General features: G+C 40.6%; 1 protein-coding gene across 1 annotated transcript in view; it reads left to right on the top strand.

Annotated features, from left to right (window-relative positions):
• TTBK2 (tau tubulin kinase 2) overlaps positions 1-27,782 on the top strand; it is a 384,453-nt gene that overhangs the window by 331,221 nt on the left and 25,450 nt on the right. Inside the window, exon 13 of the mRNA XM_053697795.1 lies at positions 16,243-16,828. Within this exon, the coding sequence (XP_053553770.1) occupies positions 16,243-16,828 (586 nt within the window). The remainder of the gene's footprint in view (positions 1-16,242; positions 16,829-27,782) is intronic.

The following is a 27,782-nucleotide window of genomic DNA, read 5'->3' as shown; positions in this document are numbered from 1 at the left end:
AAGGTTCCACATGTCTCACTTATCCTCAAACCAAATAAAGAGACAGGCATTCTTACATTGTGTAGAAGACCTGTTAAAGATGGGAGTGATACACCCAGTTCCAATAAAGGAACAAGGAATGGGATTTTATTCCAATCTGTTCGTAGTTCCCAAAAAAGAGGGAACTTTCAGACCAATTTTGGATTTGAAGATCCTAAACAAATTTCTCAGGGTACCATCGTTCAAGATGGAAACCATTCGAACGATTCTACCCACTATCCAGGAAAGTCAATTTATGACTACCGTGGATCTAAAGGATGCGTACCTACATATTCCTATCCACAAAGAACATCATCAGTTCCTAAGGTTCGCTTTTCTGGACAAGCATTACCAGTTTGTGGCCCTCCCATTCGGGTTAGCCACTGCTCCAAGAATTTTCACAAAGGTGCTAGGGTCCCTTCTAGCGGTTCTAAGACCGAGGGGCATTGCAGTAGTACCTTACTTGGACGACATTCTAATACAAGCGTCGTCCCTGTCAAAAGCAAAGGCTCATACAGACATCGTTCTGGCCTTTCTCAGATCACACGGATGGAAGGTGAACATAGAAAAAAGTTCTCTGTCTCCGTCGACAAGAGTTCCCTTCTTGGGAACAATAATAGATTCCTTAGAAATGAGGATTTTTCTGACAGAGGTCAGAAAATCAAAACTTCTAAGCTCTTGTCAAGCTCTTCATTCTGTTCCTCGTCCTTCCATAGCGCAGTGCATGGAAGTAGTAGGGTTGATGGTTGCAGCAATGGACATTGTTCCTTTTGCACGAATTCATCTAAGACCATTACAACTGTGCATGCTCAAACAGTGGAATGGGGATTATACAGACTTGTCTCCAATGATTCAAGTAGATCAGAAGAGCAGAGATTCACTCCGTTGGTGGCTGACCCTGGACCATCTGTCCCAGGGAATGAGCTTCCGCAGACCAGAGTGGGTCATTGTCACGACCGACGCCAGTCTAGTGGGCTGGGGCGCGGTCTGGGAATCCCTGAAAGCTCAGGGTCTATGGTCTCGGGAAGAGTCTCTTCTCCCGATAAACATTCTGGAACTGAGAGCGATATTCAATGCTCTCAGGGCTTGGCCTCAACTAGCAAAGGCCAGATTCATAAGGTTCCAATCAGACAACATGACGACCGTTGCGTATATCAATCATCAGGGGGGAACAAGGAGTTCCCTGGCGATGAAAGAAGTGACCAAAATAATTCAATGGGCGGAGGATCACTCCTGCCACCTGTCTGCGATCCACATCCCAGGTGTGGAAAACTGGGAGGCGGATTTTCTGAGTCGTCAGACATTCCATCCGGGGCAGTGGGAACTCCACCCGGAGATCTTTGCCCAAATAACCCAATTATGGGGCATTCCAGACATGGATCTGATGGCGTCTCGTCAGAACTTCAAGGTTCCTTGCTACGGGTCCAGATCCAGGGATCCCAAGGCGACTCTAGTAGATGCACTAGTAGCACCTTGGACCTTCAACCTAGCTTATGTATTTCCACCGTTTCCTCTCATTCCCAGGCTGGTAGCCAGGATCAATCAGGAGAGGGCCTCGGTGATCTTAATAGCTCCTGCGTGGCCACGCAGGACTTGGTATGCAGACCTGGTGAATATGTCATCGGTCCCACCATGGAAGCTACCTTTGAGACAGGACCGTCTTGTTCAGGGTCCATTCGAACATCCAAATCTGGTCTCCCTCCAGCTGACGGCTTGGAGATTGAACGCTTGATTCTATCGAAGCGTGGGTTTTCAGATTCTGTGATAGATACTCTGGTTCGGGCCAGAAAACCGGTAACTAGAAAGATTTACCATAAAATATGGAAAAGATATATCTGTTGGTGTGAATCCAAAGGATTCCCATGGAATAAGATAAAAATTCCTAAGATTCTTTCCTTTCTACAAGAAGGTTTGGAGAAAGGATTATCTGCAAGTTCTCTAAAGGGACAGATCTCTGCTTTATCTGTCTTACTACACAAAAGACTGGCAGCTGTGCCAGATGTTCAAGCATTTGTTCAGGCTCTGGTTAGGATCAAGCCTGTTTACAGACCTTTGACTCCTCCCTGGAGTCTAAATCTAGTTCTTTCAGTTCTTCAAGGGGTTCCGTTTGAACCTTTACATTCCATAGATATTAAGTTACTATCTTGGAAAGTTTTGTTTTTGGTTGCAATTTCTTCTGCTAGAAGAGTTTCAGAGTTATCTGCTCTGCAGTGTTCTCCGCCCTATCTGGTGTTCCATGCAGATAAGGTGGTTTTGCGTACTAAGCCTGGTTTTCTTCCTAAGGTTGTTTCTAACAAAAATATTAACCAGGAGATAGTTGTACCTTCTTTATGTCCGAATCCAGTTTCAAAGAAGGAACGTTTGTTACACAATTTGGACGTAGTCCGTGCTCTAAAATTCTATTTAGAGGCTACAAAAGATTTCAGACAAACTTCTTCCTTGTTTGTTGTTTATTCTGGTAAAAGGAGAGGTCAAAAAGCGACTTCTACCTCTCTTTCCTTTTGGCTTAAAAGCATCATCCGATTGGCTTATGAGACTGCCGGACGGCAGCCTCCTGAAAGGATCACAGCTCACTCCACTAGGGCTGTGGCTTCCACATGGGCCTTCAAGAACGAGGCTTCTGTTGACCAGATATGTAAGGCAGCGACTTGGTCTTCACTGCACACTTTTGCCAAATTTTACAAATTTGATACTTTTGCTTCTTCGGAGGCTATTTTTGGGAGAAAGGTTTTGCAAGCTGTGGTGCCTTCCGTTTAGGTAACCTGATTTGCTCCCTCCCTTCATCCGTGTCCTAAAGCTTTGGTATTGGTTCCCACAAGTAAGGATGACGCCGTGGACCGGACACACCAATGTTGGAGAAAACAGAATTTATGCTTACCTGATAAATTACTTTCTCCAACGGTGTGTTCGGTCCACGGCCCGCCCTGGTTTTTTAATCAGGTCTGATGAATTATTTTCTCTAACTACAGTCACCACGGTACCATATGGTTTCTCCTATATATATTTCCTCCTGTCCGTCGGTCGAATGACTGGGGTGGGCGGAGCCTAGGAGGGACTATATGGCCAGCTTTGCTGGGACTCTTTGCCATTTCCTGTTGGGGAAGAGATATCCCACAAGTAAGGATGACGCCGTGGACCGGACACACCGTTGGAGAAAGTAATTTATCAGGTAAGCATAAATTCTGTTTTCTTTCATGTAATTAGCAAGAGTCCATGAGCTAGTGACGTATGGGATATACATTCCTACCAGGAGGGGCAAAGTTTCCCAAACCTTAAAATGCCTATAAATACACCCCTCACCACACCCACAATTCAGTTTTACAAACTTTGCCTCCCATGGAGGTGGTGAAGTAAGTTTGTGCTAGATTCTACGTTGATATGCGCTTCGCAGCAGGCTGGAGCCCGGTTTTCCTCTCAGATTGCAGTGAATGTCAGAGGGATGTGAAGAGAGTATTGCCTATTTGAATTCAATGATCTCCTTCTACGGGGTCTATTTCATAGGTTCTCTGTTATCGGTCGTAGAGATTCATCTCTTACCTCCCTTTTCAGATCGACGATATACTCTTACATACCATTACCTCTACTGATTCTCGTTTCAGTACTGGTTTGGCTATCTACTATATGTAGATGAGTGTCTTAGGGTAAGTAAGTCTTATTTTATTATGACACTCTAAGCTATGGTTGGGCACTTTCTATGTAAAGTTCTAAATATATGTCTTTAAACTTATATTTGCCATGATTCAGGATAATCAGTATTCCTTTAATATTCAGACTGTCAGTTTCATTATTTGGGATAATGCATTTTAATTCAATTTATTTTTCTTTACCTTGAAAATTTTCAATTGATCATTTTTCCCTGTGTGCTGTTAGGCTTGCGGGGGCAGAAAATGTTTCTTTTTATTGCGTCATTCTTGGCGCAAACTTTTTTGGCGCAAAAATTTCGTCATTTCTGGCGCCGTAGTTGACCCCGGAAGTTGTATTCTGTTAATACGTCATTTTTGACGCATGTGTATTCAGACATTTTTTGCGCCAAAAAATGTGGGCGTCGGTTCTGGCGTCAGAGGATGTGGCGTCATACTTGGCGCCAAATATATGGGCGTTGTATTTAGCGCCAATAATGTGGGCGTCATATTTGGCGCCAAAAAATGTGGGCGTATTTTTTGTTTCACTTTTTTTCCTCACATTATTTAAACCTCACTTTTTTATTGCTTCTGGTTTCTAGAAGCTTATTATTTTGCATTCTTTTCCCATTCCTGAAACTGTCATTTAAGGAATTTGATAATTTTGCTTTAAATATTGTTTTTTTCTATTACATATTGCAAGATTTCACTGTTCCTGTTTCAAAACAATCTAAGAGGATTTCTGTTGACTGAGTTCAGTCCTACCAAAGCTAAGTTCATTTATTTTAAATGTTATGAATGTTTATCTTTAGCTATGGTTTGTAATAAGTTATCATAATAAACTTTTACATGCAGAATCCATTAGTATTTATGCTTTATATATTGCCATTCTTTTTACATCTTATGTACAAGAAATATTTAGAAGATTTATAAGAAATATTTTTCTGATTCTATTTTAAAGGCTTTGTCTGACATCGTGCCTTCTAATAAAATTTTTAGGTCTTTTTCAAACTTCTTTTTTAATTATTGAAGTTTCAAATGACTAACAACATACTGATTTATCCTTCTCTGATAATGTTTTTTCTCATTCAGAATTTTCTTCATCAGATATTGACACTAACAAATCTACTTTTTTATTTTATTTTTTTATTAAATTACATTTGTTCTTTGTTGAAAAGGTGTTGATTATTTTGGATATTAAGGTAACTAGTTCTTTTTCAAGACTAGCTAACACTATTTTGGTTACTTATTCTTCTGTGTTTTCAGAGGTTTTTTTCCAATTCCTCATACTAGGGAATGGAATAGGCTGAGAATTTTCTTCTTCAAAGGTTTTAAACTATATTCTTTGCAGGCAGTTAAATTCAATTTGGAGGGTTCTCCAATTTATTGGGGCTATCTCTACTCCTACTAATTATGCTATTTCTATAGCAAAATAGTGTTTATTTTCCTTTAGATGGTTGTATCTTATTTATGGAAAATTATTTAGTTTCAGGTACATTTCTTGGACCTGTGATTTATTTGGATGTTGCAATTGCTTCATGTTTTCTGTTTACTTTAAGATCAAGTATCTGATTATGATTTATTTTAGCATTGTTAAAGGGACAAAATTTACTAGACTAGGTGCTGTTGCATTTGTCTTGTTGTTTTGCATTTATTGATTATACAAGTCCACTGTATTGACTGGTCCTTTAACTGGACTATCATGCTAATAATTTCTTTTTTGTCTTCATTTTATTGAATATTTTCGCAAATGAGGTTTAATCTATGTCTTTAGCTGTTTTAGCTAGAAGAATTTTGTGATTTCTAAAAATCCATATTTCTTTTGTTCTAAGATAATCAATTATTTGTTTTATAATTGGATTCAATTCTTAACTGTTACTCTGGCCTTCAAGATTGAGTTCTAAGACTAAAACTTTAAGTTTATACTAGTTTGTTTGTTCTTATTAAGGAACGAATTCCTGAATTCTTTTCCAAGTAACATGTTTTTAATTGGAAATTTTTCAGTTCAAAATCAGCTCCCTAAAATTGCGATGTACGTGCCGTATTCCAGCTTGGCTGGCAAGGGGCAGGTTAAGACTTTTTTTAAATTTATTTGGTTCTATTCGGTCCAAATTTCTTTGATTTTATTCCAGTAAGGCTAACACTTTCTTTAAGTGTGTTTCGGTCCTATATATTTTGGGTACTGTTGAAGCATGGCTGATCACCCGTGGGGTTCAAGCGCTGCTCAGACCTGGAATCTTCTGGGGTATTTCTTCCAGTTCCATTTTTAGGAACTGGGTTTTGGAGTTTTATTCAAACTATTCTGCCTTTTTTTGGTCAGTGATAGCATTATTTGTTTTCATTAGATACAATAAATGCATATTTTCATTTTTCTGTTTTCATTCAGATTATTTTCTGAGGATGCGGAATCTCATATGATTCACTTTGTTCTTCCAGAACACAGTTAGAGGATCTTTTTTTCAAAAGCTCTTGATTCCTCACACAAGGGTCACCTTTTTAGGTTTCCAGATAGTTTGTGTCACTGTCTTTGTCTCTATCAGACAAGGGACAATTTTATTGGGTTCCGTCTGTCGGTACCTTTAGTCTCTATTATTTCCTTCAGTTGCTATATATGCATAGAAGTTTTAGGTCTTATGGCCACAGCATTGGATTCAATTCCCTTTGCTCATTTTCAATAGAAAGAACCTTTCCAGTCTTTTATGCTGAATTATGGTGCAGGGATTCTAGGATTTCGCATTTTAAATCTTCGAATCCTAATATTTATCTCTCTTGATTTGGTGGTTAAGATCACCATAATTTAGTTCTACAGGTCTCTTCGTTTCTTTCAACCTGGACCATGATCTCTACAGATGTGAGTCTTTTTGGTTGGGAGGCTGTCTGAGGATCTCTGTCAGCACGAGGGGTTTGGAAATCTCAGGAGGCAAGATTAACATTTGATATTTTAGAACTCCATGCTTTCTGAGTTTTTCAGTTAGTTTCTTTTTGAAGAAGAGACGTGTATTGTTTTTCAGACAATATCACAACTATGGTGTATGTCAATCATCAGGGTAGGACTATCAGTCCTTAGGCTGTGACAGAAGTGTCTCGGATATTAGCTTGGGCTAAATCCATCCTATCTAAATTCTGTGGTTTTTTTCCTAGGTATAGATATTTGGGAAGCGGATTATCTCTGTTAATCAAGCTTTACTTCCGGGAGAATGGTCTCTCTTACCCAGATATGTTTTTCAATTTTTCAGATGTGAGCATTTCTAGAAATAGATCTGTTGGCAACTCATCTGAATAAAGAACTTCCCAGGGGCCTATTCAGGTCCGGGGATCTTCAGGCGGAAGTAGTGTATGCATTGACATTTCTTTGGAATTATCTTTTTGCCTATTTCTTTCCGCCTCTAGTTCTTCATCCAAAGTGATTTCCAAAATTCTTATGGAGTATTTGTTTGTTATGCTGGTGGCTCCAGCATGGCCTCTCAGGTTTTGGTATGCGGATCTCATTCGGATGGCCAGTTGCCAACCTTGGACACTTCCGTTTAAACCAGACCTTCTTTCTCAAGGCCCATTTTCTCTTGTAAGGTGTATCCAGTCCACGGATCATTCATTACTTGTGGGATATTCTCATTCCCAACAGGAAGTTGCAAGAGGACACCCACAGCAGAGCTGTTATATAGCTCCTCCCCTAACTGCCATATCCAGTCATTCTCTTGCAACTCTCAACACGCATGGAGGTAGTAAGAGAGAGTGGTGAAATATAGTTAGTTTTTTATCTTCAATCAAAAGTTTATTTTAAATGATACCGGAGTTGTACTTTTTTATCCCAGGCAGTAAATAGAAGAAGAATCTGCCTGAGTTTTCTATGATCTTAGCAGGTTGTAACTAAGATCCATTGCTGTTCTTACATATGTCTGAGGAGAGAGGTAACTTCAGCGGGAGAATGGCGTGCAGGTTACTCTGCTATGAGGTATGTGCAGTTACAATTTTTTCTAGAAATGGAAAATGCTAGAAAATGCTGCTGATACCGGATTAATGTAAGTTAAGCCTGAATAAAGTGATTTAAGAACGACTGGTATCATGCTTACTCCCAGGGGTAATACCCTTATGATATTTACAATATAAAACGTTTGCTGGCATGTTTAATCGTTTTTATATATGCTTTGGTGATAAAACTTTATTGGGGCCTAGTTTTTTCCACATGGCTGGCTTAAATTTTGCCTAGAAACAGTTTCCTGAGGCTTTCCACTGTTGTAGTATAAAAGTTACAGTTGTTGCAGTTAAAATTACAAACTGTGACATCCAGCTTCCCTCCAGGAGTCCCCTGTATGCTATAGGACATCTCTAAAGGGCTCAAAGGCTTTCCAAAGTCGTTTATTGGGGAAGGTAGGGCCACAGCAGGCTGTGGCAGTTTGTTGTGTCTGTTAAAAAACGTGTCTCGTTTTTTTTTTATCCGTTTTTTGAATTAAGGGGTTAATCATCCATTTGCAAGTGGGTGCAATGCTCTGTTAACTTATTACATACACTGTAAAATTTCGTTTGATTTACTGCCTTTTTTCACTGTTTTTCAAATTTTGACAAAATTTGTTTCTCTTAAAGGCACTGTACCGTTTTATATATGTGCTTGTTAACTTGATTTAAAGGGTTTTCCAAGATTGCTAGTCTCATTGCTAGTCTGTACAAACATGTCGGACATAGAGGAAACTCCTTGTTCATTACGTTTAAAAGCCATGGTGGAACCCCCTCTTAGAATGTGTACCAAATGTACTGATTTCCCTTTAAGCAATAAAGATCATATTCTGTCTTTAAAAAAATTTAGCACCAGAGGAATCTGACGAGGGGGAAGTTATGCCGACTAACTCTCCCCACATGTCAGATCCTTTGACTCCCGCTCAAGGGACTCACGCTCAAATGGCGCCAAGTACATCTAGGGCGCCCATAGTGATTACTTTACAAGACATGGCGGCAGTCATGGATAATACACTGTCAGCGGTATTAGCCAGACTACCTAAATTTAGAGGTAAGCGAGATAGCTCTGGGGTTAGACGAAATGCAGAGCATACTGACGCTTTAAGAACCATGTCTGATACTGCCTCACAATATGCAGAAGCTGAGGAAGGAGAGCTTCAGTCTGTGGGTGATGTTTCTGACTCAGGAAAGATGATGCAACCTGATTCTGATATTTCTACATTTAAATTTAAGCTTGATCACCTCTGCGTGTTTCTCAGGGAGGTTTTAGCTGCTCTGAATGACTGTGATACAATTGCAGTGCCAGAGAAATTGTGTAGACTGGATAATACTATGCAGTGCCGGTGTGTACTGATGTTTTTCCAATACCTAAAAGGTTTACAGAAATTATTAATAAGGAATGGGATAGACCAGGTGTGATGTTCTCTTCCCCTCCTATTTTTAGAAAAATGTTTCCAATAGACGCCACCACACGGGACTTATGACAGACAGTTCCTAAGGTGGAGGGAGCAGTTTCTACTTTAGCAAAGCGTACTACTATCCCTGTCGAGGACAGTTGTGCTTTTTTAGATCCAATGGATAAACAATTAGAAGGTTACCTTAAAAAAATGTTTATTCAATAATGTTTTATCCTACAGCCCCTTGCATGCATTGCTCCTGTTACTGCTGCTGCGGCGTTCTGGTTTGAGTCTCTGGAAGAGGCTTTACAGGTAGCGACTCCATTGGATGACATACTTGGCAAGCTTAGAGCACTTAAGCTAGCCAATTCCTTTGTTTTCTTCCATTGTTCATTTGACTAAACTAGCGGCTAAGAATTCTGGTTTTGCTATACAGGCGCGCAGGGCGCTATGGCTTAAATCATGGTCAGCTGACATGACTTCAAAATCTAAGCTGCTTAACATTCCCTTCAAGGGGCACACCCTATTCGGGCCTTGTTTGAAGGAGATTATTGCTGATATCACTGGAGGAAAAGGTCATGCCCTTCCTCAGGACAGGTCCAAATCAAGGGCCAAACAGTCTAATTTTCGTGCCTTTCGAAACTTCAAGGCAAGTGCGGCATCAACTTCCTCTAATGCAAACAAGAGGGAACTTTTGCTCAGTCCAAGACAGTCTGGAGACCAAACCAGACCTGGGACAAAGGTAAGCAGGCCAAAAAGCCTGCTGCTGCCTCTAAGACAGCATGAAGGAACGGCCCCCTATCCGGTAACGGATCTAGTAGGGGGCAGACTTTCGCTCTTCGCCCAGGCATGGGCAAGAGATGTCCAGGATCCCTGGGTGTTGGAAATTATATCCCAGGGATATCTTCTGGACTTCAAAGCTTCCCCCCCCCCAAAAGGGAGATTTCACCTTTCACAATTATCTGCAAACCAGATAAAGAGAGAGGCATTCTTACACAGTGTACGAGACCTCCTAGTTATCGGAGTGATCCATCCAGTTCCAAAGGAGGAACAGGGACAGGGTTTTTACTCAAATCTGTTTGAGGGAACCTTCAGACCAATTTTGGATCTACAGATCTTAAACAAATTCCTCAGAGTTCCATCATTCAAGATGGAAACTATTCGTACCATCCTACCTATGATCCAGGAGGGTCAATATATGACTACAGTGGATTTCAAGGATGCTTATCTTCACATTCCGATAACAAAGATCATCATCGGTTTCTCAGGTTTGCCTTTCTAGACAGGCATTACCAGTTTGTAGCTCTTCCCTTTGGATTAGCTACAGCCCCAAGAATCTTTACGAAGGTTCTAGGGTCGATTCTGGCGGTCCTAAGGCCGCGGGGCATAGCAGTGGCCCCTTATTTAGACGATATCCTGATACAGGCGTCAAACTTCCAAATTGCCAAGTCTCATACGGACGTAGTACTGGCATTTCTGAGATCGCATGGGTGGAAAGTGAACGAGGAAAAGAGTTCTCTATCCCCACTCACATAAGTTTCCTTCCTAGGGACTCTGATAGATTCTGTAGAAATTAAAATTTACCTGACGGAGTCCAGGTTATCAAAGCTTCTAAATTCCTGCCGTGTTCTTCATTCCATTCAGCGCCCTTCGGTAGCTCAGTGCATGGAAGTAATCGGCTTAATGGTAGCGGCAATGGACATAGTGCCGTTTGCACGCCTAGATCTCAGAACGCTGCAACTATGCATGCTCAGTCAGTGGAACGGGGATTACACAGATTTGTCCCCTCTACTAAATCTGGATCAAGAGACCAGGGATTCTCTTCTCTGGTGGCTATCTCGGGTCCATCTGTCCAAAGGTATGACCTTTCGCAGGCCAGATTGGACAATTGTAACAGATGCCAGCCTTCTAGGTTGGGGTGCAGTCTGTAACTCCCTGAAGGCTCAGGGATCGTGGACTCAGGAGGAGACACTCCTTCCAATAAATATTCTGGAAGAGCGATATTCAATGCTCTTCAGGCTTGGCCTCAGTTAGCAACTCTGAGGTACATCAGATTTCAGTCGGACAACATCACGACTGTGGCTTACATCAACCATCAAGGGGGAACAAGAAGTTCCCTAGCGATGTTAGAAGTCTCAAAGATAATTCGCTGGGCAGAGACTCACTCTTGCCACCTATCAGCTATCCATATCCCAGGTGTAGAGAACTGGGAGGCGGATTTTTTAAGTCGTCAGACTTTTCATCCGGGAGAGTGGGAACTCCATCCGGAGGTGTTTGAACAATTGATTCATCGTTGGGGCAAACCAGAACTTGATCTCATGGCGTCTCGCTAGAACGCCAAGCTTCCTTGTTACGGATCCAGGTCCAGGGATCCCAAGGCAACGCTAATAGATGCTCTAGCAGCGCCCTGGTCTTTCAACCTGGCTTATGTGTTTCCACCGTTTCCTCTGCTCCCTCGACTGATTGCCAAGGTCAAGCAGGAGAGAGCATCAGTGATTTTGATAGCGCCTGCATGGCCACGCAGGTCCTGGTATGCAGATCTGGTGGACATGTCATCCTTTCCACCATGGACTCTGCCTCTGAGACAGGACCTTCTACTTTAGGGTCCTTTCAACCATCCAAATCTAATTTCTCTGAGACTAACTGCCTGGAGATTGAACGCTTGATTTTATCAAAGCGTGGCTTCTCCGAGTCAGTCATTGATACCTTAATACAGGCACGAAAGTCTGTCACCAGGAAAATTTACCATAAAATATGGCGTACATATCTTTTTTGGTGTGAATCCAAGGGTTAGGATTCCCAGGATATTATCTTTTCTCCAAGATGGTTTGGAAAAAGGATTGTCGGCTAGTTCCTTAAAAGGACAGATTTCTGCTCCGTCTATTCTTTTGCACAAGCGTCTGGCAGATGTTACAGACGTTCAGGCATTTTGTCAGGCTTTGGTTAGAATCAAGCCTGTGTTTAAGCCTGTTGCTCCCCCATGGAGCTTAAATTTGGTTCTTAAGGTTCTTCAAGGAGTTCCGTTTGAACCTCTTCATTCCATAGATATCAAACTTTTATCTTGGAAAGTTCTGTTTTTGGTAGCTATTTCTTCGGCTCGTAGAGTCTCCGAGTTATCTGCTTTACAATGTGATTCTCCTTATCTGATATTCCATACGGATAAGGTAGTCCTGCGTACCAAACCTGGGTTTTTACCAAAGGTGGTGTCCTAATCCTTCTTCAAAGAAGGAACGTCTATTACACAATCTGGACGTGGTTCGTGCTTTAAAGTATTATTTACAAGCTACTAAAGATTTTTGTCTAACATCTGCTTTGTTTGTTGTCTACTCTGGACAGAGGAGAGGTCAAAAGGCTTTGGCAACCTCTCTTTCTTTTTGGCTAAGAAGCATAATCCGCTTAGCCTATGAGACTGCTAGCCAGCAGCCTCCTGAAAGGATTACAGCTCATTCTACTAGAGCTGTGGCTTCCACTTGGGCCTTTAAAAATGAGGCTTCTGTTGAACAGATTTTCAAGGCGGCGACTTTGTCTTCGCTTCATACTTTTTCAAAATTCTACAAATTTGATACTTTTGCTTCTTCGGAGGCTATTTTTGGGAGAAAGGTTTTACAGGCAGTGGTACGTTCCGTTTAAGTACCTGCCTTGTCCCTCCCTTCATCCGTGTACTTTAGCTTTGGTATTGGTATCCCACAAGTAATGGATGATCCTTGGACTGGTTACACCTTACAAGAGAAAACACAATTTATGCTTACCTGATAAATTTATTTCTCTTGTGGTGTATCCAGTCCACGGCCCGCCCTGTCATTTTAAGGCAGGTAATTTTTTCATTTAAACTACAGTCACCACTGCACCCTATGGTTTCTCCTTTCTCTGCGTGTTTTCGGTCGAATGACTGGATATGGCAGTTAGGGGAGGAGCTATATAACAGCTCTGCTGTGGGTGTCCTCTTGCAACTTCCTGTTGGGAATGAGAATATCCCACAAGTAATGGATGATCCGTGGACTGGATACACCACAAGAGAAATAAATTTATCAGGTAAGCATAAATTGTGTTTTTTCCATCAGGATCTCAAATCATTAAATTTGAAGGGATGGAGATTGAACGCTTGGTTTTTAGTTATAGAGGTTTCTCTGACTCATTGATTAATATTATGTTTCAGGCTCGTAAATCTGTCTCTAGAAAGATTTATTATTGAGTCTGGAAGACCTACTTTTCTTGGCATTCTTTTAAAATTCATAGAATTTTATTATTTTTTCAGGTTGGTTTGGATAAGGTTTTGTCTTCAGTTCTTGTTAGGACAAATCTCTACTCTTTCTGTTCTTTTTTCACAGAAAGATTGCTAATCATCCTGATATTCATTGTTTTGTACAGGCTCTGGTCCGTATCAAGCCTGTCATTAATTCAATCTCTCCTCTTTGGAGTCTCAATTTGGTGCTGAAGGCTTTACAGGCTCCTCCGTTTGAAACTATGCATTTTCTGAACATTAAATTACTTTTTTGGAAAAGTATTGTTCCTTTTGGTTATTTCTTCTGCTAGAAGAATTTTTGAGTTATCTGCTCTTTTTTGTGAATATCTTTTTCTGATTTTTCATCAGGATAAGGCAGTGTTACTTCCTGATATTCATCATTTTGTTCAGGTTTTGTTTCGTATCAAAACTGTCATTAAGCCAATTTCTCCTCCTTGGAGTCTTAATTGGGTTCTGAAGGTTTTTTTCAGGCTCTTCTATTTGAGCATATGCTTGCTCTGGACATTAATTACTTTCATGGAAAGTATTGTTCTTTTTGGACATCTCTTCAGCTAGAACAGTTTTTGAATTATCTGTTCTTTCTTGTGAATCTCTTTTTTTCTGATTTTTTTCATCAGGATAAGGTGGTTTTGCTGTCCTCATTTCAATTCTTACCTAAAGTTGTAAATTCTAACAAACATTAGGGAGGAATTATTGTTTTCCTAAGACTTCTTTGGTGAGATTCTTACTTTCTTTGGATATGGTAAGAGTTGTTGTAATTCTATCTTTTCTGGTTTTAGGAAGGTCAAAAAGCTTCTGCCATTTATTTGGCATCTTGCTTAAACTTTTGATTCATCATGCTTATTTGGAGTCGGGTGGATTCCCGCCTCGGAGGATTACGGCTCATTCTACTAGGTAAGTTTCTACGTCCTGGGCTTTTTAAGAATGAAGCTTCTGTTGATCAGATTTGCAAAGCAATGACTTGGTCTTCTTTGCATACTTTTACTATGTTCTACCATTTTGATGTTTTCTCTTCTTTAGAAACAGTTTTGGTAGAATGGTACTTCAGGCAGCTGTCTCAGTTTGATTCTTCTGCTTATAATTTCAGTTTTTTTCATTATAAAAATTGAAACTTTTTTGATTTGGGTAGTGGATTAAATTTTCAGCGGAATTGGCTGTCTTTATTTTATCCCTCCCTCTCTAGTGACTCTTGCGTGGAAGTTCCACATCTTGGGTATTTATTATCCCATACGTCACTAGCTCATGGACTCTTGCTAATTACATGAAAGAAAACATAATTTATGTAAGAACTTACCTGATAAATTAATTTTTCATATTAGCAAGAGTCCATGAGGCCCACCTTTGATTTTTTTGTATAAAGCAAAATTATTCCAATTCCTTATTTTTTTGATGCTTTCGCTCCTTTCTTATCACCCCACTTCTTGGCTATTCGTTAAACTGAATTGTGGGTGTGGTGAGGGGTATATTTATAGGCATTTTAAGGTTTGGGAAACTTTGTCCCTCCTGGTAGGAATGTATATTCCATACGTCACTAGCTCATGGACTCTTGCTAATATGAAAGAAATGAATTTATCAGGTAAGTTCTTACATAAATTATGTTTTTTACCTTAAAGGGATACTAAATACAAAATATTTGTTTCATGATTCAGTTAGAGCATGCAATTTTAAATGTAAGTATATATCACTTTAATTGTAATTATAACATTCTCTGGGTGCTAAAATCGTCTATGATAATATGCCGGTAGCCTATTGTATTACTAATGGTTAGTAATTAACTAATGGTTAATCCTTAATGTGAATGCAAGCAAACAGTATGAATGATATATGATAACCTCTCTTGGGGGGAATCGCTACATAAACATTAAGGAGCCTTAGTTAGCACATATGTGCGAGAGCATTCCACACGATTTGAGGAGCAGATACTAATCAAATTCTATGTCACCATTAGTAATACAATAGGCTACCGGCATATTATCATAGACGATTTTAGTACCCAGAGTATGTTATAATTACAATTAAAGTGATATACACTTACATTTATGTTGATTTTATGTTACCAATAGCAACATAATATTACCTCTGTTGGAGATTTATGATGGCCGCAATGCCTGTATAATTTCGGACTATAATTAAAGTGATATATACCCATATTTGAGTATACTCTTATGATATAGATATTAACCTTGTGTTACCTATAACATATCAAGTCAACATTTGAGGTGCAAACTCAGGGCTATACCTAAAATTATGGGAACCACTCTATATAGTGGACTCTAATTTATAATCTATGATAAGGGAATACTCGATTGGTACAATAATACTAGGTGCCACATGTATTTACTATTGGATGGTCTATATCTATAGACTAAGGAATAGCATTATGGTACTTGCACTGACTATTTAATTACCCAAATAGCAGAGATCTCTGAGTATACTAGAACCTACAATAATTTACAGGCTCGATAATTCCTGATCTAGAGCTACTTAACACAAACATTAAGTGACATACCAGTGACTTTTATATTACACAGTGTATTTGGGGCTAATATCTATAGTCCTTGATACCATAAGAGTGGCGTTCATTATTTTTTCTCACATGAGCAAATATTACAAGAAATAATTACAACAACAGTGTGATTCACCCCTTTATAACCAGTTCACGTACTGGCAATTTGCTAACATTTTAGTTTTAAAATTCCCTGATTTTAATATGTTCTAATAAAGTTAAATTTTTTACATGTGTGACTTTTTTTCCAATCCTAGTAATTTAAGGGTCTCATTTGAGTGCTTATATAGTATTTTCTGTTACTAAACATATCAATCTTTCTAGTTTCAAGTAATCATGCCCAAACTTTTCTATCCTTCAATGTAATTTTCTTTCTTTTTCATGTAGACTTGAGTCTATGGCTGAATACATAGAAACAAAAATAACTTTGAATGATGACTGTTATAATCTGAGACCAATTTTATTAATCATTATTTTGATATATATATATTTTTCAATCTCTTAAAGTGAGAAAATTCAAAAGGCACCAAATCTGAAGGAAATACCATTTGTTGATGGATTCTCTCCATCACCTTCTCAACCTCGGAAGACAATTGCTTCTCCCACAGCAGTTCAAGCAGACCATATCTGGCATTACGATGATGAGTACATTCTAGAGGGCTCCAAACCGATGTCTGTCAGCTCTCCAGAACATATAGATGGCGTGGTTAGCAATGGTTTTGTAGCAGTAAATTTGGCCTCCTGCCGGCAGGAGGTGGATTCAAAAGAGTGGGTCATTGTGGATAAAGAACGTGATTTGAAGGATTTTGGATTAAATGGGAGTCGAGGCCAGAAATTGACAGGAAGTCCTTCAGAAGAGGAACCAGAAGTTCTTCAGGTGCTGGAGATTTCTCCACAAGATGGACATCACAACCTGGGCTCTTGGACAGTTAATAATGTTCTAAACCAAGATCATCAAATAGAACTGGATGTAGTTAATACTTCAGGCCCTTGTATTGATAAATTGGATCCTATGTCTGGAGCTGCTGGTCAGCTACTTGCAGCCACACCCACAAGTCCTATGGAAGCCCAAGCTGAAGGAGCTCTCACTCCAGTAAGTAAACATTCATCATAGTTTTGTAACGTTTGGCATACTTATACAAGAGGCATAGTGTACATTTCAACATAGTTACAAATGCCCTGTCAGTGCTTACAGTTTTGTTTAACAATTGCTTTATTTTTTGTTCATAATGAGGAACTGATCTTTTATTTGCCTCTTCATGGCCTTATCTAATCTAAAGAGTAAAAGCAGGTATTTGTAAAATCTAGTTATGCCTAAAGCATTATTTCTTTCTAATGACACAGTGAGTCAACTGATCATCTAATTACTATTGGGCATATCACTCCTGTCCAGCAGGAGGTGGCAAAGAGCACCACAGCAAAGCTGTTAAATATCACCTTCCTTCCCTCCAACCCCAGTCATTCTCTTTGCCTACGTTGGAGCAAGGAAGTGGTAAAGTTTAGGTGTTAGAAGATTCTTCAATCAAGATTTTATTATTTTTTAGCAGTGCAAGATTGTACTGCTTTGTCCTAGGGTGTAGCCGTAGTCCATATCAGTCTCTTCAGTAGAGCAGTGGTGGCTTTCAAGCAATGGGAACTTGTGGGGTACAATCCTCACTGCGCCTCCTATGTATTTAATGCTGCCCTAATCGTGCAAGCCTGAGTAAGTTTACTCAGTCTTTGTTTTTATCCACAGGTCCATGTGAGGGAACTGGCCTTCTCAAACCTAGTGAGCTGCCGTGCTGCCTGGCAGAAGTCTAAAGGTAAGTGCCAACTTTAATTTTTCTGGGACACATTACAGAAAATAAAAGGATGGCACTTTACATTATAGTTGTGGGACAAGAGACATTCACCTATGTCTGGGGAATCATTTATTGGCAGCAATAGCAGGCACTGGGGACGAGGAGAGATGGCTTTCTGTTCCTCACGTAATTGAGAGAATTTTACATTACAGGGATAGACTTTATCCTGAGCCAACATTGTTTAAGGTGGATGCTGTTCAGGAGTCTTCAGATAATGTTCAAGATATGCCGCAGCTTTCTCCTCAAGCATCCCAAAACTTAGCGTCCATAAAGCCAGTGCCCTGCGCTTCCTCTATTACTCCACCTGGAGTTACCTTGCAAGACATCGCTTCCCTAATGTCCTCAGCGGTATCTGATGCGTTATCTGCTTTTCCCATGTTGCAGGCAAAACGCAAGAGGAAATGTAAACAATCAGTGAGTAATGTTGCTGACACAGTAGTGGCTATTCTGAATGTCCCTTTCCAGAAATCTGAGGAGGACTGAAGTTGTTTCTTTCAGCTACCCTGGACGACTCCGGTTTTAGCTACCCTGGACGATTCCGACACTACTGTTGTAGTCAATCCTAAGAAGTATAGTAAACAGTCTAGTAAACTAAACAAGTATTTCGATATACCTTCCATGGTGGAGGTTTTTCCTGTACCAGATCAAGCTACAGAGATTATTGCTAGGGAATGGAAGAGACCGGGTATCCCTTTTTCTCCATCCCCTATATTTAAGAAGATGTTTCCTATAGCAAACTCTATCAAGGAGTCTTGGCAGACGGTACCCAAGGTGAAAGGAGCAATTTCCACGCTAGCTAAGAGGACCACTATTCCCATGGAAGATAGTTGTTCCTTTAAGGATCCTATGACAAGAAATTACAGGGGTTACTCAAGAAGATGTATGTATACAAGGGTTTACAATGGCAACCTGGGGTGTGTATTGCTACCGTCACTAGTGCGGCAGCATACTGGTTTGATGCATTGTCTGATTCTATTCGGACAGACTCTCCCCTCGAAGAGATCCAAGATAGGATTAATGCCCTCAAATTGGCCAATTCTTTTATTACGGATGCCTCCCTACAGGTTATTAAACTAGGAGCAAACATTTCTGGTTTTGCCGTATTGGCTCGCAGAGCCTTATGATTGAAATCCTGGTCTGCGGATGTGTCATCCAAGTCTAAGCTTTTGGTGATCCCTTACACGGGAAAGACCTTGTTTGGGCCGGGTCTGGCTGAGATAATTTCTGACATTACGGGAGGAAAAGGTCATTTCCTCCCTCAGGATAAGAGTAATAAGCAGAAGGGACGTCAGAGTAATTTTCGTTCCTTTTCAAAACTTCAAGGCCAAACCTTCCTCTCCCTCTACAAAACAAGAACAGTCCAAGCCTTCCTGGAGGTTCAACCAGTCGTGGAACAAGGGAAAGCAAGCTAAGAAGCCCACCAATGACTCAAAGTCAGCATGAAGGGTCTGTCCCCGATCCGGGACTGGATCTTGTGAGGGACAGACTATCCTTCACTCAGGCATGGGTTCGGGATGTTCAGGATCCCTGGGCGGTGGACATTGTGTCCCAGGGATACAAGCTAGAGTTCAAAACTATTCCTCCCAGGGGCAGGTTTCTTCTCTCAAGATTATCTGTAGACCAGATAAAAAGAGAGGCGTTCTTACACTGTGTTCAAGATCTTTCCGACCTGGGATTGATAGTTCCTGTTCCAATGCAGGATCAGGGTCAGGGATTTTACTCCAATCTGTTCGTGGTTACCAAAAAAGAGGGAACGTTCAGACCAATTTTAGATCTCAAAAGTCTAAACAAATTCCTCAGAGTACCGTCCTTCAAGATGGAAACTATTCGTTCCATTCTTCCCTTGGTTCAAGAGGGTCAATTTATGACAATGGTAGATTTAAAGGACACGTACCTGCATGTTCCCATCCACAGGGACCATCACAAGTTTCTGAGGTTTGCATTTCTAGACAAACACTTCCAGTTTGTGGCTCTTCCATTCGACCTTGCCATAGCTCCCAGAATTTTCTCAAAGGTTCTGGGATCCATGTTGGCGGTGCTCCGATTGTGAGGCATTGCAGTAGTGCCTTATCTGGACGTCATTCTGCTTCAGGCGCCATCTTTTCAACAAGCAAGATCCCACATGGAAATGTTGTTATCCTTACTGCGATCTCACGGATGGAAGGTGAATTTGGAAAAGAGTTTCTTAGTTCCAACTACAAGGGTAGTTTTCTTGGGAACCATAATAGATTCCTTATCAATGAAAATTTTTCTGACAGAAGTTAGAAAATCAAAGATTTTCTATTCCTGTCTAGCGCTTCAGTCCTCTCCTCGGCCATCAGTGGCTCAACGTATGGAGGTAATCGGTCTGATGGTAGTAGCCATGGACATCATCCGTTTGCCCGTTTCCACCTCAGACCTCTGCAGTTATGCATGCTCAGGCAGTGGAATGGAGATTATGCAGCTCTGTCTTTACGAGTTCATCTGGAGCAGGAGACGAGGGATTATCTTCTTTGGTGGTTATCTCAGGAACATCTCTCCTAGGGAACCTGCTTCTGCAGACCCACCTGGGTGATTGTGACAACGGACGCCAGCCTACTGGAATGGGGAGCAGTCTGGGGCTCGCTAAAGGCTCAGGGGACATGGACTCGGTCAGAGTCTGTTTTACCCATAAACATTCTGGAGCTGAGAGCAATCTTCAATGCTCTTCTGGCCTGGCCTCAGTTAGCTTCGGTCCGGTTTATCAGGTTCCAGTCGGACAACATAACTTCAGTGGCTTACATCAACTATCAGGGGAGAACTCGGAGTTCCTTGACCATGGTAGAGGTAGCCAAAATAATTCAGTGGGCGGAGTCCCACAACTGCTGCCTGTCAGCAATCCACATCCCAGGAGTGGACAACTGGGAGGCGGATTTTCTGAGCAGACAGACCTTTCACCCAGGGGAGTGGGAACTCCATTCGGAAGTGTTTTCCAGCTTAATTCTCAAATGGGGACAGCCGGAGCTGGATCTCATGGCATCTCTGCAGAATGCCAAGCTTCCGAAGTACGGGTTGAGGTCATGGGATCCTCAAGCGGTACTGATAGACACTCTGGCGGTACCTTGGAATTTCAGTCTTGCATACCTATTTCCCCCGTTCGCTCTCCTCCCTCGAGTCATTGCTCGAATCAAACAGGAGAGGGTGTCAGTGATCCTCATAGCACCGGCGTGGCCACGCAGGATCTGGTATGCAGACCTAGTAGAGATGTCGTCTTGTCCACCTTGGAGACTTCCATTGAGAAAGGACCTTCTACTTCAGGGGCCCTTTTTTCATCCAAATCTAGTTTCTCTGAAGCTGACTGCTTGGAGATTGAACGCTTAATTTTATCTAAGCGTGGCTTTTTAGAGTTGGTCATTGAGACCATGATTCAGGCGCGTAAGCCTGTGACTTGAAAGATTTACCATAAGATATGGCATAAATATCTGCATTGGTGTGAATCCAAAGGATACTCTTGGAGTAGAGTTCGGATTCCTAGAATTTTGTCTTTTCTCCAAGACGGTTTTAAAAAGAAGAGTTTATTGGCAAGCTCCCTAAAGGGTCAAATATCTGCCTTGTCTATTTTGTTACATAAACGTCTGGCAGATGTACCAGACGTGCAATCGTTCTGTCAGGCCTTGGTCAGAATCAGGCCTGTGTTTAAGCCGGTTACTCCTCCCTGGAGTCTTAATCTAGTTCTTAAAGTTCTTCAACAGGCTCCGTTTGAGCCTATGCATTCCTTAGATATTAAGTTATTATCTTGGAAGGTTTTGTTTCTGGTTGCCATTTCATCTGCTCGTAGAGTTTCAGAGGTCTCGGCATTACAGTATGAGTCTGCTTTCTTTTTCATTCGGATAAGGTAATTTTGCGTACTAAGTTAGGGTGTCTCCCTAAACTGGTTTCAGATTGGAACATTAATCAGGAGATTGTTGTTCCTTCCTTGTGTCCTAACCCTTCTTCTCAGAAGGAACGTCTGCTGCACAATCTGGATGTGGTGCGTGCATTGAAATTCTATTTACAGGCGACTAAGGATTTTCGTCAGTCTTCTGCTCTGTTTGTAGTTTGCTCTGGAAAACGTAAGGGGCAGAAAGCTACGGCTACTTCTCTTTCTATGTGGCTGAAGAGTATCATTTGCTTGGCTTATGAAACTGCTGGACACCAGCCTCCTGAGAGAGTTACGGCTCATTCTACTAGGGCTGTTTCCTCTTCCTGGGCATTCAAAAATGAAGCTTCTGTGGAACAGATTTGCAAGGCTGCAACTTGGTCCTCTCTTCACACTTTTTCTAAATTCTATAAATATTATACTTTTGCCTCTGCTGAGGCTTCTTTTGGAAGAAAAGTTCTTCAAGCAGTGGTGCCTTCCAGTGAGGTTCCCTGTCTTGTCCCTCCCTTATCATTTGTGTCCTCTAGCTTGGGTATTGATTCCCAATAGAAATCAGATGATCCGTGGACTCACCGTGTTATTAGAAAGAAAACAACATTTATGCTTACCTGATAAATTTATTTATTTCTTGACACGGTGAGTCCACGGCCCGCCCTGTTTTCTTAAGGACAGGGGTTTTTTTTTGTGGTTTTTTTTTTTGTTATAAACTTCAGACACCTCTGCACCTTGTTGCTTTCTTTCTCTCGTCGAATGACTGGGGTTGGAGGGAAGGGAGGTGATATTTAACAGCTTTGATGTGGTGCTCTTTGCCGCCTCCTGCTGGGCAGTAGTGATATTCCCAATAGTAATTAGATGATCCGTGGACTCAACGTGTCAAGAAAGAAAGAAATTTATCAGGTAAGCATAAATTTTGTTTTTACTAAAATAAATTTTGTGGTATGCAAATTCACAAGAAGTATAGGTCAAGAAACTGTGATAAGCAAAATTTTGTGATTTAGGAAATAAATTCTAAATGACTTTTTGGGCTTCTGGGCATTTGCAAATCTGGGGCTTTGCGAGTAATTTTGGAATCCAGACAAGGATTACAGAGTAAGGTTAGCGTAATAATAATTCAGAGTTATTATTAAAATTTTATGAAACATAGCCTTTTCAAAAGTTTTTACATGTATTCCTACACTTATTTGCTCTCACAGTAGAAACTGTTCTTAGAATCTGGCCTCATCCCTTCCCCTACAGTATATATGCCTCCCATTCCTTCTTCAGTTAGATTATATTTCACCTATTTGGAGATATCATTAGATGGAAACCATATTAGTTTTTCTAGTTGTGCCTTGGTTACAATAAACGATAAACGCAATGTCTCCCTAAGATTCTCAGTTGGGTTCTATCTCTTTAGGGTGGTTTATTTCCTTCATAGTTCCTCCCCTTCTAGATATAGGTGAAGGAAACATAAAGGTGTTGTCTCTCTAAAGCAGACCTATAAAAAAAATACTCACAGCATTTAAATCTTGAAATGGAGGCTGTGTTGTGGATACATTTTTTAACAGTTGATCCAGAATTGAAAGATGTGTTCCTTTTCAGCTGTTTGCCTAATTTCTGAAGATTGGTCAAAACCTGGTTAGAAATTACCTACTTCAGGTTTTATTTTGTGTATCCTGTTTCTAAATCTAGCTTTATCGAATTATTGGCCAGTGCCCCAGATTCCGAATTATCTGTCTCAGAATCTATTTATTTAAAAGTTCTTGAACTGATGGCTTGGTTACTGAACCCTTGATTGTCAAGTTCATTTTTTTATTCACTGAAATAAGACGTTATTTACATATAAACAATGAATGTGCTTTATTTAATTCAGAGGTTCATATTTTCATTTCTATAAACAATGATCACAGCTAAAACATCTACCCTAATCATTGTTTCTCAAAAGGTGTTACTTGGCCAAATTTCTATTGATGCCTGTTTTTAGCTCATATCCTGTATCTTTTCCCAAAGGGCCTGTTTCATTTCTATCCCCATAAAAAATGAAATCCCTAATTCTTACAATTATGACAAAATAATGTCTGATACATAGTATAAACTCTGTTTAAACAGCTGAAGAATATTATATGCATTTGGGTTTCCTTTCTCTGTGGTGATGATAATTTTTTTCTGGACCAAATCTTGCATTCCTCCTATGTAGTTTGAGCATCTACTTCTACTTCTTTGTTCTAATAGTTTAGTAACAGGTAGCTCTTTACTCTGATGTTCAGATTCTATTTATACGTCTTTCTGACTTTTGCATCTTGTAATACAAATATTAAAGCATTATTCATTTGAGACAATTTGTCTTTTAAACTAATAGGCTTCATCTTAATTAGAAAACAAATCCCTTTCTTTCTCACCAACATATTTAGGGACAGAGAGGGCAGATTATTGGTTATCACAGGCCGACTTTTTAATAAAGTCATTACTATTGCCAATATTTACACCCCTAACTCTTGCCCTGCACAGTTTTTCCTCCAATCCTGTAATACAATATCAGAACTCGCCAGAGGCAGCCTGGTGGTAGGGGGTGACTTTAACATAGCCTTGGACCCTAGTCTGGATTGCTTGTCTGGATCCTCCTCTGTTCCCCAGAGATCTATAAAACTAATTAAGTCTTCCCTGTCAAAATTAAATGTCCATGACGTCTGGAGGATATATCACCCACAGGAAAAAGATTCTTTTCGTATCCCCACCGAAATTACTCACGTATTGATTATTTACTGAAAGATGTTACCAGCTTAGCCTTAGTTCAGTCCACTGAAATTTCCCCCATAACTTGGTCCGATCACGCTATGATTAGTTGTTCATTGAAATGGCCTACTTCTCAGAGACAGGATCGCACTTGGAAATTAGACGAATCTTTATTATCTGACCCTATGACCAAAATACAAATAAAGGAAAAGCTTGAAACATATTTCAGATTAAATTCCACCCCCGGGGTTTCCCCTCTCCACATATGGGAGGCGCATAAGTGCGTTATTAGAGGGGAGCTAATAGCGATTAAGGCAGTAAGAAATAGACAAAACTCCCTAGTACTTAAAAACTTACTAGAAGAATTGGGAAAATTACAAGACTCCCATAAAAGACATCCCAAAACTCACTCACTATTGGAACATATTCAACACAAACAAAAACAGTTGGATCTTCTTTTGGGGGGGAGGCCAAACGAAGGGCTCTCTTTCTTAGAAGAAGATTTTACGAGGGGGGAAACAAGCAGGGTAGACTATTGGCGAGGCTCTTACGTAACAGATCCTCTAAAAGTTACATTATGTCTATAAAAGATGCTGGAGGAAAGGTTTGGTATACCTCTACCGATATAGCTAACAATTTTAGAGGCCTCTACAATCTACATAGAACTACTAATCCACCTTCTCACTCGGATATCACAGAATACCTTGCATCCCTTAAGTTGCCCTCCCTGACTACAGACCAAAAATCTGAGCTTGAATCCCCTTTCACTTTAAAGGAACTGCAGACGGCTATTCTCTCCTTCCCTACCGGTAAAGCTCGAGGACCAGATGGATTTGGACACGCATACTACTCCAAATTCCATGACGTCCTAGCCCCTCCCCTTCTATCACATTTCTCTGACATCGACAGCAATTCCTCTTTCCCTCCCCTATCCTTCCAGGCACATATATCAGTGATCCCAAAACCAAATAAGCCTCAGGACCTTATCCCTAACTATAGACCAATATCCCTTTTGAACGCGGACATCAAAATTTATGCTAAATTATTATCTATTAGACTAAATCGATATCTCCCACATCTAATCCATCAAGATCAGGTCGGCTTCGTCCCCTTCAGAGAGTCAAGAGATAATACGGTCCGCAACCTCCATCTTCTCTGGCACTCTAAAAGACAGGGCCTTCCCACTATATTCCTGTCTACCGACGCGGAGAAGGCCTTTGACCGCGTCGGTTGGCCTTTCCTCAAAGCCACCCTCCAAACACTGGGGATCGGAGAGACTATGCTTCATAGAATCTTCGCATTATATAACGCCCTGAGTGCTAGAATATCAATTAATGGTATTCTATCCTCCCATTCCCAATTTCGAATGGCACCAGACAGGGGTGCCCTCTGTCTCCCCTGTTGTTTGTCTGCCTCTTAGAGACATTTGCTGCAAAAATTAGACAAAACCCAGATATCACAGGTATATCGATTGGAGAAGAATCTTATAAATTGTCCCTATTCGCGGACGACGTGTTATTTACATTTACTAACCCTAGTAGGTCTATACCCATCCTCCTGAAGGAACTTTCGCTTTTTAACAGTCTTACTAACTTCCTCATTAACCAATCTAAATCAGAATACCTAGCGGTTTCCATACCGCCTGCTCTTTCCCAGCAACTTAGTTCTTCCTGTCCCTTTCGCCAATGTAAATCCTCCCTTAAGTACTTAGGTACATACCTAGTTGATGAACTAGACCTGGTTTATAACTTAAATTTTGTCCCTGTAAAACTGTCCCTCGAACGTGAGCTCTCCTCGTGGCATTCTAAACATCTCTCCTGGATGGGTAGAATCAATGCAATAAAAATGACAGCCTTCCCCAGACTTTTATATTTATTACAGGCCCTTCCTATTCCCCTCCCTCCCCGATTCCTCACGAATGTCCAACAGCTATTTAACTTGTTTATTTGGGGGGGTAGACACTCGAGAATTAATAATAAGACAATGATGACTCCCCGTATCCATGGTGGCCTTGGAGTCCCCGACTTAAATCTTTATAGCCACGCAATTTTTATTCAAAGAAACCTAGACTGGAGGCTTCATAAATCTCAAAAAAGATGGGTCACTCTTGAAGAGCTCCTGAATGCAGGTGTACACCTTCAATCTATCTGTTGGGCCCCAAATGGCGAAATACAGAGTAGAAAGATAGATAATATGATTACTAAAGAAACCCTGACCCAGTGGGAAAAGGCCAACAGAATTAACCCTTACCTCTCATCCAGACCATCCCCACTGACCTCCCTAATCCATAATGCTGAGTTCTCTTTGACGGATCTGAGATTCTCCTGTAACAACCTTACGACCCCCTCCAGACATTACCATTCAACATCTTTCTGAAAATGAGCACATACTCTCACAGTCACAACTTAGGGATACGGTTTTCACCTGGTCCCATAACTGGTTCAACTACAGGAAGGTCCACCATTATATTACTACTCACAAACATCAACACAACATGCTGAGACATAAGACTAACTTAGAAAAGCTGCTATCTTCCACAAATACACTTAGTCACACTCTTTCTAAGATTTACTCTATCTTAACCCAGCCTCCCCCTGGCAATTTGCCCTCCTCTATGGAGTCTTGGGAGAGGGAATTAGGAGTTATTATTTCCCCCCAAATGGCATCTTCCATGTTTATCAATAGTAAATCGTCCTCGTCATCTGCATGGTTATTATTAATGAACTATAAAATTCTTCATAATTGGTACCTCACCCCGAAACGCCAGCATAGATTATATCCCACAACTAATAATCGCTGCTGGCGCTGTGGCCATTTGGGTAGTGGCATGGGCCACATGTGGTGGTGGTGTAACAGTATTAACTCCTTTTGGAGAGCCCTTATTGGAGAAATGGAGGGGATTTTCCAGACAGCAATACCTTTTGACCCATTATTATTTCTCTTGAATAAGAGTTTCAAACTCCCCTCCAAGGCTCACTCTATACTGTTTAGCATTTTTACTGATAGCGCCAAATCACTTATCGCTAAAAACTGGAAATCTCCAGAACCACCTGACTTAACTCTTTGAAAGGCTAAAGTCTCTGACCTCTTAGAACTAGAAGAATACAGATAGTTCAGGTTAGATACTAGAGACCACTTTATAATTGCACAAGACATGTGGGATCAATATATAAAATCAAACCAAAACCCTTCCGTTCTTTTGCTACACCAAAACCTGTTACTATAACATTCATGGAAACATAGTATTTTAATGATGTTACTCGAATCTGACCTTAAGTACTTTAAATGGTGTTACAGCTGGAACAGTTATAAGGCTAATATGGCTTTCCTTCCCTTTTTCTTTTTTTCTCCTTTTTGTTACATAGTTGTTTCACTGTTACCTTCTTAATTTTGTAAGAAAACGGTCATTCTTGTATGAACATACTCACCATATTAGAATCTTTTTGTCTTTTGGCAAGCTTGTGTTTGCTATTACAATTTTGTATAAGTTTTCGTACCTTTTGAATAAAAAGAAATTGGAATAAACTAATAGGCTTCAAATGAAGCGATTAGAGGAAATATCCTATCCATTCGTCAGTCAGGTTCTAGACAGTGTTTTAAGGGCCTCCTATGCCTAC

The sequence above is a fragment of the Bombina bombina genome, chromosome 1 (assembly GCF_027579735.1).
Source record: "Bombina bombina isolate aBomBom1 chromosome 1, aBomBom1.pri, whole genome shotgun sequence".
In the NCBI taxonomy this organism is placed as follows: domain Eukaryota; kingdom Metazoa; phylum Chordata; class Amphibia; order Anura; family Bombinatoridae; genus Bombina; species Bombina bombina.
This window is presented reverse-complemented; position numbering and strand designations above follow the sequence as displayed.